Raw genomic sequence first — 13,700 nt, 5'->3', positions numbered from 1 at the left:
TCTATCTATCATATCGTCCATTATGGAAGAACAAGGTTTACATGATTACATATAGTAAATATAAAATTTCAGTCACATTTGATAGATATGATAAATACTTATTTATCACACTTGAAGAACTTTTGCAAATGTACTAGAGTCAAGATTTATCTTTCCTTCCTTCACAACGATGAACATGTCTATATCAACCATTAATATGTCTCACGAAATGATTCTACGGTGTATTTTATAGTTTCATCATAATTCGTCTTCTTTGAGCTCCTTCATCCACGACAACGCCTTGATCGGTACCTCGTCGGTCTCGGCTCGTACAGCGTTGGTCCCCTGTCAAATATAGTAGCGATTAATATACAGGTGGTGGCCAATCATTCTTTTCACATTGGTCCGTCTTTTAAGTTGTTTCTGTTACGACAGATTTCAAAAACGAAAGCTTTGAAAATAGATATAATAAAATTTGTTAAACAGTATTCTTCAGTTAGAAATAGTTCAACATCTGTGAAATCCTTCTGATCGAAAATACAGAGAAAATACAATATTGTTGAGATTTTGGTATGCATATGAAGTGAAAATGTTTAAGTTTTTTTGTTAAAGGGGCTAGCCACCAGATGATCCCAAAATCGGCAAATACATTGTTACCACAAAACAAGCCTAGAATTGTCAGTAACGAGCTAATATGCAGCCGACATTTTACATGATTAAAATAATATATTTTTTAAGTCTACCCGTTTAAAACAAGCGCTTAATTGTCTCCAAGTGTATAGTGAGTATATTTAGCATGTGAAAGTCACGCGATATATATATAGACGCTATTTTTAAATTAACTGGGATTTACGTGGTAGCAAACTCGAAATGGAAAAATACGCAAAAACTGCAAAGATACTCGAGTCGAAAGCGATGTGATATATCAGTTATATATATTCAATGCGCTGTAAACAACACTATCATTTCTCCTAATGTAAGTTTCTGACAATTTTCTTTTTTCTTGCAATAGTATCACCTGGTGTCTAGTCCCTTTAAAGGATTTGCAAAGCTATACATACGTGTTTTATTTTATGATATTTCTGTTCTGTATGAGTGACGTCCATTTTCCAAAACCTTCTCAGACACGGAAAAATATATTCCGGTTGTGTGGGGTATTTTTTGTCTCTACCTAAAACATGAATCAATGTTAGTTGCTAAGTTATAATCAGTCATGAAAATGTTCCAAAAATTAACATTTATTAAATGTTACAAATTGTCGAGATACAAGAACAGAACTCATGATGTTAATTGATATCATTGTTTTCATGTCCGGTAGAAATTAGTCATACTAAATTAGCATATATATATATATGAACGTGTTGTACGCAGTATACCTGTGAGTAGGCTGATAATTAGCCCAAGGCTAAAGGTGACAAATGTGCCAATCATTCCTATATACACGTAGGATACGTCATAAATCGCCAGATGAGAATCGTCGGACAGAGTCGAGGTCCTGAAGTGGTCGAATGGCTGTATATTTATGTGGATTCAACCTTCTCAGAGGCGGTAATCACGTGGTACATTGTTTTGATACCAAGAACTAAAAAAATGCTGCGTCCAGTGAGACGGTATGTATTTTTGTTTATTTTCTCTCCACAATTAAACAATTAAATTTTCTAACATCAACCATGTTCCAGCGCCCAATTTTCCCTGTTCTGTAGTTTACTTGGAATGCGTGTCAAAGTTTTCAATCGAGGCGAAATGTGCTGCGGAAATCTTTGAACCAAGCATGAACTGTCCATTTTTTCTAAATTTCGTCATTTATATACGCAATTTCGTTTACAGAGCTATTTATGAACATTGCATGTAGCCCTATCGATATGCCCTAAGTTATGTTACCATAGCAACGTACGCATTTTGCGGTAATAACGCTACAACCGTTTTTCGAACCAAGCACTTACGAAATATTGTTCGAACCAAGCACTATATATTTTTTATATTGTTGCAGAATATGTTATGCCGACATTGTGGGAAATCATACAAGACCAAAGGCGCATTAAGTATACATTAAAGAAAACATACAGCCTCAGCACCATACAGATGCTGTGAGCTTATGTTCTTTAGCCAAAGCCACTCAAAACGCCACAGGTAAACTATCCGTTTCAGATTGCCATATTTTGAAGTCGTTACATTTATGTTTATGCATATAAAATATTAACTTAAATATAAAGAAATATTTTAAATGTTACAATTTGCAAAAACAGGATACAAATATTCTTAAAAGAGTTGTTAAATCATATTTCAGAGGTTGTGCCCATAGTGAGGAAATGCAGAGCCAGTGTTTCGACTGTGACAAAGCGTTCGCCACAAATGGGGATTTGTTTAACCATCGGAGAATGGTACAAACAGACACCCAGATCGAATGTGAAATTTGTGGTGCTAAATACCACATTCGACGAGATCTTGTGGTTCATCTGTTATTCCACCGAGGGGAGGAAATGTAGCTGTGATAAAGAATACGCTTCACGTTCCGGTCCAGAAGTGCGCAAATAAGTGATTGAGTGAACTTTTTTTTTATTTTTTAAACAGACTAATGTTATCATCTGCTTGCGATGATCGGTTCTTAACCCAATTGAATGTTATATCAATCTGTGATAATCATCAGTTTATGTTTGCGATTTGTAATTACTATGTTAATGATACAGTTCTCGATTTTTGTTTAATTGCTGTAATATGTTCATGGTTGTATGTATTTGCTTAAGTCAAAGTATAATTATACAATATTTATTACATGAATATAGCATGTTCATGTTAACAATGGTTTATACACATTCTATACATACACTCATACTGTTACGTTAGTTATGTGTGTTGTTTTCACACTGCATGCTTTTGTCATAACAATAATGAAAATAATAAACATTTATTCGAATTGATTATTTGTTCCTCAGCCATTTCCCGAAACTAATACTCTTAAAGTATAAGAAATTTATAAGCTAACTGTTAATTGATATAGTTTTGATGCTATAAAATACAATATTTTAAGGTAGGCAGATCAACAAGAGACAATGCGACAGACGCATACAATGTTAAGAGCTAAAATGTATAGCAACATATATTCTCTTGGTTTATTTTAAACGTTAAAATATGCGAAAATATTGTGCTCAGTAGAGATACAATGTACAATGATGTTCAGTTCACTTAACAATGAATAAATACTATGGTAAATCGTTATTTATTCCAAGCCTATCCGTTTTGTAGTAACCATTTTCGAGTCATTTTTACTGGCTTTCTCCCAACGCACACCCAGATTGCCCTTTAGCGAGGCGTTTCTATCTGTTGAAACAGTCGTATATTTTCCGGCCTAGCAACCTTTTCCGTGCTGATAAGTCAAATGCATGATACCTGTTAATTGAAAATACATGAGTTTAGATATGAGTTAAAATAAACGATCACAACAAAATAGTACTTAGGAATGAATTGTTGTGACGTATACAAAGAAATGGCCATTATATTATGCGAGTTAATGTATAGACGAAAATAAAATACCGCCAACATGGTGTAGTCATTGCAGAAACATTCCTGTTATTGTTTTTAAATAACTTCATATCCATATATTCGATGAATGTTTTAATAGATCATGGTTTTTTAAATAACTCTGAGCGGAGAAATTGTGTTATATTGTTTTTAAATAAGAGTTTTACCATAAAAATAACGATGCTCGGACTGTTCAATATTTTTTTTTCTTGAAATTAAATGGTATAGTACATTATAAGAATACATATACAACCTTTATAGTACTATGCTACAGGAGTAGTATGCGAGTCCAGCTGTTGAACGGCTTGTTCATCAGCCTGAAAAAGAAATACATTAAGCGTATAAAATGATGAAGTGCTTGGTTCGAATAATATTTCGTAAGTGCTTGGTTCGAAAAATGGTTGTAGTTATATCCGCAAAATTCGTACGTTGCTATGGAAGCATAACTTAGGGCATATCGATAGGTGTACGGTCAATGTTTATGAATTGTTATGTAAACGAAATTGCGTATATTACGGACGAAATTTAAAAAAAAAATGGACAGTTCAGTTCTAAGATTTCCGCAGCCCATTTCGCCTCGATTGAAAACTTGTGACACACATTCCAAGTAAACTACAGAACTGTCTGACAAAATGAAGGTACCATATTACAGGGGAAATTGTGCGCTGGAACATGGCTGATGTTAGGAAATTTAATTGTTTAATTATGGAGAGAAAATAAACAAAAATACATACCGTCTCACTGGGCGCAGCATTTTTTTAGTGCTTGGTATCAAAACAATGTACCACGTGATTACCGCCTCTGCTTCTTTAAACACCATTTTTTAATTAAAAGTTTCAAATACTATTTATTTTTTAATAATATTACAGTTTTAATATTAATTACACTCACTGCGTACATTTACAGGTTCAAATACTTAATACTATTACTCTTACGTTGATGTTTCTCCTGTCATAAATGTATGCAATGTAAAGGTTTCGTTGCCATCTGTTTCGTTCCATAATCGGGTAAGTCCATTTTCTAAGAATCCATTCCCGTTAAATAAGACGTCAGAGGAGTTGAAGCCCAGGCATCCAGACGTAGAAACAGGCGATGACCTGGGCGACTTGGCTCCGTACATGACCGAACCGATAGCAATCCATATGTTTATCGCCATACCCCCAATTCCACCTACTAAAGCTCCCTTGAAAACAAACCCATATAAGTTTAAATGTATTTTGTTGGTAGTATTTCAGGTAAAACATGAAACAAAATAGCAGTTAAAGTTTCCTGTGACTTAAATGCCAATCTTCTTTGGCTTTGAAGACATACGTACACAGCGGAATCAAATTAATTGAGCATACATGTAACGTTGAAATATTAAATGTATAAAGTATAACACGATTGTTACTTAATGCATACTATGCTATCTCAGTTTACTTACAATCCAGTTGGCCTGTGGAAATGTACCGCCGAGAAACATTATTCCGACCAAAGGTCCCCCGACTCCCCCCATCGCAGTCAATGCAATCTGAAATGTCATGGCGTCATCCTCCAATGCTATTTAAATTTGAATAAATAAAAAGCCTATGTTTTTGTACAGAGAAAAAGGTGTACACATATTGTTAAAATTACATTTCGTTTTCAAGTCTCTGATACCTTTGTTCATGTCTCCTATTTTTCGTCATGTTTTATCATATTTCAGAATACCTGGGTGACTGGTCCCTGCAGTGATTTCGCCAGATATGCCAGAGCGACCGCCGAGGTGCCGTACATCAACACTGTAATCAGTAACGTGCATCTCATTGTGCATTTGGCAATGAATATCATAAAGCTTTATAGCAAATACACAATGACTTTTCCTTGAACTGTTATTCACTGCGCAAATTCATTATTACTCTTAGATAATGAACAAAAGGTTGTGTAGAGATACATTTTTTTAAATAAAATTCTAATTTACAAAATTGAAGATACCCGAGATTTTCGCAATGAAAGTTTTCTTGTATTGTTGAGCGTCGTTGAGAACATTCACCAACACGTCTTGTATAGTGTTTGCTGCCATCGAGTTGATACCCGATGAAAGTGAACTGAAAATAAATAATGTGTAACACTTTACATGACACGTGATGACCCCCCCAATTTGATTTTCATCCTAGATAAAACGATATGTACCGAGTTGCAGTGAATTGAACTAGGCATATGTCAACTCGACAAAATGTAATGCAAGTTTGAAGTGTTTTTCTTTCTTTTTTTGCATGGAATTATTGGGTACTCGTGCACCAAAATGAACTGACTTGTCCTAGACAAATTCCATAAATACGGAGCAAGGTAATCTCTGTATCTGTACATTATGACTGTGATAAGACCAATCTCGGTTATACAGGAAATTTATGCCCTTCTGTTTAAGCTATTTGTGTTTGAAGGATGAGATCGAACCTGAGAGCGCCACTGAACAAAGCAACAATAAACAGGCCCGCCAGTCCAGGAATATTCCGGAACACGCGCATCACAAAGTACGGGATCAGCTGCAAAATGGATCAATGATGGATAATGACGGAAGAAACGTACACGAAAGATGCAAGCATTTTATTACAACACTTCAAAGAAGACTTAAAGAAACGATCACTTTGATAAATCTCATTTTCTTTATTGTTTTTCACTTTGAATTGTGAGCAAGCCAACTTACTTTGTATACGTACGTGCCTACAAAGGTGAATCTATTTTTGACATTGCTATTAACGACCGATTTAAACTTCCAGTCAATGGATGACATCCGTAACCGTTTCTCCCAAAACTATCGCTTGTAAAGTTTTGCGGAATAGCATAAACAAGTCATAATTTAAAATAATATTCTATTCTCCTTAAAGCGATTTACCTGGTTGTTGTTTGAGATGGCCCCTGACAGGTAGGGGTCGCACTGTTCGATGGTGAAGTAGGCGTACATGAGAAGACCGGCGTATCCCAGCACAGCCCCGTATATCACCACCAAAGGCACGTTCAAGAGACACGAGCTGTAATCAAACAGAGTTGTTTATTTAACAACTATATGTCGGATGCAAATGTGAATGTTACATTTAACAATAAACATATCAACACTTTTAAGTGACTGTGATTTTATTTACTATTATTTCAACGAATGGTTTATGTACCATACTAGTACACACTAGTTAGGTCATGTTGATTAATAACCCTTACATTTTGGCTTCCCTGGTGGTCCTCATGGAACTGATCCTCTGAATGGCTGCCTGGTTGCAGGTGTTGGGCAGCCAGTTGAAAGTCCCGCCAATCACCAGGCCCCACCACGTGTGCCGGACTCGGGGGTCAAAGCTTATCCTGATCGATACAGAAACACGTGCAGTTCAGCATAATCTTTCATAAATGCTGGGTAAAATATACGTTCGTGCTATTTGCAGAAATATTAATTGCGGGAGCCCCACCATTAAACTTGTTGATAAATATTTAAAACTGACGCACACTTTTGTGAATGTGTGTTTGTCGCGTTGTTTTACCAAACAAATTCATAGTAGATTAAGATACTTGGCTCGCCCTTGTAGTTGTTATTTCGTTATTATTGTGAAACATTATACTCGCTGAAATTGATTCGTCCTCCTTCATATGCCTTTTCTCCAAGCACGCCAACACCGCCGATTTTTATTGTTCCCTAAAAAGCAACCATTAATTTGTTGAACAAATCAAATATTACGTGATGTTGGTACATATCATTCTAAATCATTAAAAAGGTTTTTCACTACACGGCGCCATTGGCAAGTGATGTCTGTGCGTGTTCTTTTTGTACTTAACCTGTAAGAATCATTACGTATTAATACGTCAATGCCGTAAAGCTGGTGGTAAATCCAATGTGCTCTTTTCGAGAAACGTTGGGACAAATGTGAGTTTGAGCACTAGTTGACCGGTACAATCTCAAGTAACCTCGTGGTTTCACCAACATCCACGGCGGTAACCATAGAAGTCGTTGAAAGCAATATATTTAGCTACTTGGAATGTCCCTGTAGTTTCCAGAGTATTTTAAGGCAATATACGGACCATTTGGAAAGTGGGTGTTTACCATGACAAGAATGACAATGAGCCCTCCGTACAGGATCACAAACTGGAACACATCTGTCCAAATAACGGTCTTCATGCCGCCCTGAAATTCATGTATGGGGTTTGTAACTTTTTGCTGACATACGTTTATGCACCAGTCAATTGTTACCACGCCCCCCCCCCCCCAGGTCCGGGGGTATACCGGGGATAGCCTGGGAAATGGACCGTGTTTTTACCTTTCAGGTGGCCCCGCAGCGCCGGGTGAATGCGGTGGTTTTGTCTTCGCTTTAAATATAGCGGGGAATGGGCCTTACCTAGGGTCCCCGGGGTGCGGGGGCATTTGGCGGGGATTTAACCATCTGTTCGTCTCCGCATGGCGGGGATTTTAGCCGGGGTTGCCTGGGCCGAAAGTCAAAGTCCCCGCTATTCCCCGGACCTGGGGGGGGGGGGGCGTGGTTACAATTGACTGGTGCAGTACAAGTACATGTATAAATTAACATGAAAGATGTGGTGTGCATATATTTGAATTATATTGGAAAATGTTAATTGTGATTGTTTTCCCTTAAAGTCATGAATGTTTACATTAACTTTTAATCTGGTTCAACTCACGATGGAGGTGTAAACTGTTCCTATCACCCCAACAACTACCACAGACAGCCACAGGGGAATACCAGCAACTGCCATAAGAAATAAAATACAATTGTAATATATAATAGAATGACAATTGCGGAGACAACTCAGCAGTCAATATATAAAAAAATAACCCTGTTTAGAGACAAGAGGCAAGGATCTAAACGACACTGACCGAGAAACACAGACCTAGAATCATCACATACACACGTACACACTCGACAAAGTGACCACTCACGCATCGGCATAGCACTGTTTAGAGACACGAGGCAACGATCCAAACGACCCTGAACCAAGGACATAAACGTACAAACTCCACATTTACACAAACACAACCGCATATACACGAACATACACCACAGACACACGAACAAACACCACATACAAACAAATAAAACACATACACACGTACGACCATATATACACACTCAAAACAACAACACCATATACAAACAAACAAACACCACATACAAACAAACAAACATCACATACAAACAAACAAACATCACATACATACTCAAAAACAAACACCATATACATATAAATAAACCACAAATACATGAACAAACATCACATTAACACTTATGCACGAACAAATACCACATACACACAACAAAACACAACACACACACACACACGAACAAACACCTCATACACACATACAACACCACAAACACACAAACAAACATCACATATGACCGCACAGGAATAAAAATAGCTTTACTGATATGGTATTATCGCCTATAGAACGGTCAGGGAAACTTCAGCTCATTGGAACACAAGCCTGGGGCTTTAACTATTTATTTCGAAAAGGTCACTCTTGTCTCAACTTATTATGAAATTAAAAAATATAAGCCTGTTAGGGCTAGCATCAACTTGAAAACGAAGAATGAATTACAAAATAGCATTTACTAGTAAACGGAACAATGAGTTTAAAGTTCTCAACGACCGGGTACAGTTATATAAGAGGTACGGTGCAGTCATCTGAAATAGGTCACCTTAGCAAGGTTTAAAACTATGTCTTATATTTAGACTTATTTCTTCGTTTATGAGTTATTATTGAAACGATTCTTTAAATTAGTTACATCGTAGTTACCATGATAATATTATACTTACCCGCTTCGAGAGCTAGAGCTGGCGCAAGTAGAACAATAGCCATGTACAGAAGCTGAAAAGGTATGCACATGCATATAAGTACGCGGTAATAACTCTCAAAATAGGTTCAATTAATTAGCAATAGCTCTACGTAAGCAAATGCATTTGTACGCATAACAAAATGTAGGGCGAGTTACACCAATTTGGAAGAGCCTTCTCATTGTTACATGCCTTTTTTCTTTTAAATGAAACAAGACAGGGAATCAAAGCATGGTTATATGGTGTCAAGGGTTGTGAAGCACTAGAAATCAGTGTTATTTCGCGTACAAATGGTCAATTGTTTATAGAATTTTCGATGAATTCATTAAGAAGTACGTGACCCATATGATTGAAAAATATACGTTGAGTAAAAAACAAAACAAAACAAAAAAACTTAAATTTTAATCTTCCGTATTTCATATGCATTTATTAATAATATTAATTCATTTTTTAATATTACGTTTTTTATAATATATCTTTGTTTGTACCTCAGAATACTGTTAATTTTGTTATTAACGACTACTTGTATTCTGTTATATATTTGTCAAGATCAATTTCTTGCATGGGGCATTCCGCTTTTTACTAGGGCAAGTGTGAACCAAAAACCATGGCCAACGATATATTTTTTATATAAATAATTACTACCTATGTTATTATATGAAGTAAAGCATGTACAGGATTTTATCGAGCATTTGCATGAGTAGACGATTATCGGTTTTACGGTTCGGGCCGATTATCGATTGTTTGACAGCCGATTATCGATTGTTTGATTGTTGGTCAACGTTCGCACGTGAATTCAATTTTCGTTTTAAAATCAAAATTGCGATCGGCGAAATCGAGGTTTGTGTTTATTTTATAGCAGAAAGCTATTCTACTTGTAATAAGTTAAATTGTATTGAACTGAAATTTGAAAATAAAAAAATGACATGGATTTTCCAAGCTGACAGTAATAATGTGAGTGTTAACAGGAATGGAATTGATGGGGAAAATGAATTGGCAACACCATGCTGTTTACTTTTTTCTGACTTGGCTTTCTCCCAAAACCTATTTTTAATTTGAGAGTAAGTTTATTCATCTTTGTCAGGTCTGACGATGAGAGGAATACAACTGGTCTGACGATGAGAGGAATACAACTGGAAAGGATGTAAAGTTTAAAAAGAATATGGTAAACTAACACAAGAAGAGAAAACCCCCGTATGTATTAAACACATGAAAACATGACCGGGCCGTTATGAGACACTTGGGCCAATGATCACGCAACGGCCCTTCTCCGCCATGTATTAACCGCTAAGTATAACAGTGAGCGAAAGTTGCCGCTGCGTTATTTTTTTGGTTATTAATATGCTTGTTAAAAAAGTTTGGTTAATATTTCTATTCTTGTTTTTCATATTTTCATTTCTGTTAGCTGTAATAGATGGACACAAAAATATTGATTTAATTAAACTTTAATTAGATAAATGTGAGCTAAAAGAAATGCATTTTATGCAAAGTTTGTCCAAAAAGTCACATTAAAGCCTACCGTTTGAAGCATGCCCATAAATGTCCCGAATAGCTGGACGGACCGGGACTGGAATCGACGCCCAAAATACTGAAACATAAATCATGCTTACTGGCAAGCATTAATATAATCATCGACAGTTTAACACAGCCTGATGAAAGACAATAAATCATCCTTTGTCTATAAAGTATTGCAGCGGGTTAGACAAGTAAACTATGATTTTTCCTAATGATTGATATATTCAAGTGAGCTGTTTCTATGAAGTGGAGCCAGAGACGATAATGAATGGATCTTCTAATTCTGATAAGCTTTCAAATTCTAAGGCAAAGGATGGGTGAAGTAATAAAGAAGTCATTATTAGATTTATTGCAAAGATATTAAGAAGCGAGTATTGCAAAACAAAATTATTTATCGGTATCAAATTAATATGTTTTATGCCAGGTATTTAACGCAAACGTTCTAGCAGCAATACAGAGATAAAAAAAGATCAAAAATATTAAATCGTATGTTCACCAAGAGCCGTAACATACGATATGCGATTCTAATATTCCAATAGTCAGAACGCTACACATATGGAATTGCAGAGAGTGTCAGAGACAAAAAATCACTATACGTCCTCTTGCCACCAATTGACCGTATGTCTGTTAAAAAGGCAATTAAACTCTTCAGGAATGGAAGATACATATATCATCCTGATGTAGTGGTCAAATATTCCCGTGTTTAAACACAAACTACCTCAATGATAGTTTTGTTTTGCAACCAGACAAAAAGGTGGATAGGTACTGCCTTTACATCAATTAGTCCATTATCATGTGTTCTAAGGTGACCTACCTCGTACGCGGACGTGAGCTTGAGCGGATGGACGAGAGGCACAATGATGAGCGCCTGTATGGTGTTACAGGACATGACGGAGAAGTAGACCAGGATCATCATCGTGTCATACATGTACATCTCAGCCGTGATCCCCATCACAGAGATGGCAGACTGGTATGTCACCAGCAGGGACAACGCCACTGGAAACAGGTGCATCTTCCGACCCGCCAGCAAGTAGTCGCCCGTTGTCCGCTGCTTCTTGAAGAAGCCATAAAACACTCCTATACCCGAGCATATGACCAGGAATATAACCATCAACACATAGTCGGCTATGTGAAAACGAATGGCTTCCATATCGTATCACTTAGTCTGAACTGCATGAAACAGTGCGAGTGTTTAATTTATTCTGTCTGTATAAGTACTCGTGTATTTGAATATTAACTTTATGTATATCAAAGACAATCTATTAAAAGTTTTAATAGATTGTCTTTGATATACATAAAGTTAGTATTCAAATAATTTAAAACGCGTGTCTTATATGTGACCTAAAGACACGACTTATTATACTCGGTCAATTTCAAAAGTGCAAATATCTATAATGCACACATTATTTTCCTGATTCAGCACAAACTTTCGATATGACGAACTATTTTTTATTAGTTAATTTATTGAGTGATTTATCAAATTTAAGATTTTAAAGCATGTCGACGATTTTCCATAAGCTTAAGAATCAATTTTAACTCGCTTGTCAAGAACGGTTTTCGGGCAATTTCCCATGATCAAGCTCATATATATATATATATATATATATATATATATATATATATATATATATATATATATATATATATATATTTTTTTTTTTTATTTTTTCTTCAAATTATGAAAATTGAGTTAACTGAAAAATGACCAGAACCTGAAATTACTTCTGAGGATGGTAAGGTGAAGATATGTTTCATATTTGCTCGCTAGAAGTTACCAAATCGTTCACTCATTTGAAAACAACCAACCATCGTGTAATTCAACAATATTTTCTCTGAACGATTATTTAATAATCACAAATAGCATCTATATATAGCTTTATTATCCAGGGTGCACGGTTTAAAAAATCTTGTAATGTAATTGTCGCCTCTCCCGACGGGGTCATTGCTTCGTATTTGAACATCTTCAGTTAATGCTGCTTTTGCGTGTTAACGTATTTAGTAGTCACTCCTGTGTATTTTTGCAGAAATGGTATTATTTAATTAACCTTATTATGTAAGTTACCTGGAATTTTCTTTGCAGTTTCGTTCCATATATATTGAATACAGTTACAGTCAGACCATATTTTAATATTTCAAAAAATTAGAACCAAATCATGCCTTCTAAACGCCAGCTCCACTCATCGGTGATGCAAAGAAAATGGGCTGTCGACAGATAACATTTAACAGGGCCATCACTACACCACATCATCATTACCAGAACAGCGTACTCGCTTTTATAAAATAAGAGCATTTAATGATATTTTGTAAATGTTGATATGTGCCGACGTAAGTATTTTACATATCAGTCCCATTTGCATGTGCCAGAATGTTCATGCGGTGTCTCATGCACCGAAGTGTACTTGAAATGCTAACAGGTATCACAATATGCTCAAGTCCGAATCGGAAAAGAGCACCAGGCACCACAATTTGTACTATATTGAAACGGAACCGTAGCCAACCTGCAGTCAAAGTGTTCTTACACGGTACCACGTTCTCCGATTTTTAAAATGTGTCCATTGAAACGGCCCCAGATAAAATATAAATCATGCTTTACAGCTCACCACGGAAGTGTTGACATCTCTTTGTACCACCGATAATTGGTGGAGTTGGCGTTTAGTAGGCGTGACTATTTTTTTTCTAGACTGATTGTTATTGTTATTACGATGGTGATGGTTGCTCGGGGCGAAACACGAATGCTCTATTTTTGCGTTATGAAAGTCGTGAGGCAAAGTGCAAACGAAACGATTTATCAACAAAAGTGCAGCAATTACATTTTTCTATTTATTCAAGAGAAATAAACGTGCATGAGAGCCATTTCATCTCTACGAGCGAATACGTTAACAGACATTTCCGAAAGTCAG

General features: G+C 36.1%; 1 protein-coding gene across 1 annotated transcript; it reads right to left on the bottom strand.

Annotated features, from left to right (window-relative positions):
* On the bottom strand, nt 1–11,950 carry LOC128208340 (sodium-coupled monocarboxylate transporter 1-like). The gene is made up of 16 exons (XM_052911898.1): nt 11,615–11,950; nt 10,805–10,873; nt 9,268–9,319; nt 8,131–8,198; nt 7,544–7,624; nt 7,065–7,138; nt 6,673–6,810; nt 6,353–6,488; nt 5,914–6,002; nt 5,452–5,564; nt 5,188–5,258; nt 4,922–5,008; nt 4,434–4,681; nt 1,356–1,474; nt 1,041–1,150; nt 1–324 (listed from the first exon to the last, which is right to left on the bottom strand). Exons 1-16 carry the CDS (start codon nt 11,948–11,950, stop codon nt 238–240), a joined length of 1,878 nt encoding a protein of 625 aa, XP_052767858.1. The 3' UTR covers nt 1–237.
* Between the last annotated feature and the right edge of the window lie 1,750 nt (nt 11,951–13,700).

This window comes from Mya arenaria, chromosome 11 (assembly GCF_026914265.1).
Source record: "Mya arenaria isolate MELC-2E11 chromosome 11, ASM2691426v1".
In the NCBI taxonomy this organism is placed as follows: domain Eukaryota; kingdom Metazoa; phylum Mollusca; class Bivalvia; order Myida; family Myidae; genus Mya; species Mya arenaria.
Note: the sequence above shows the minus strand (reverse complement) of the source record. Positions and strands in the feature narration are given on the sequence as shown.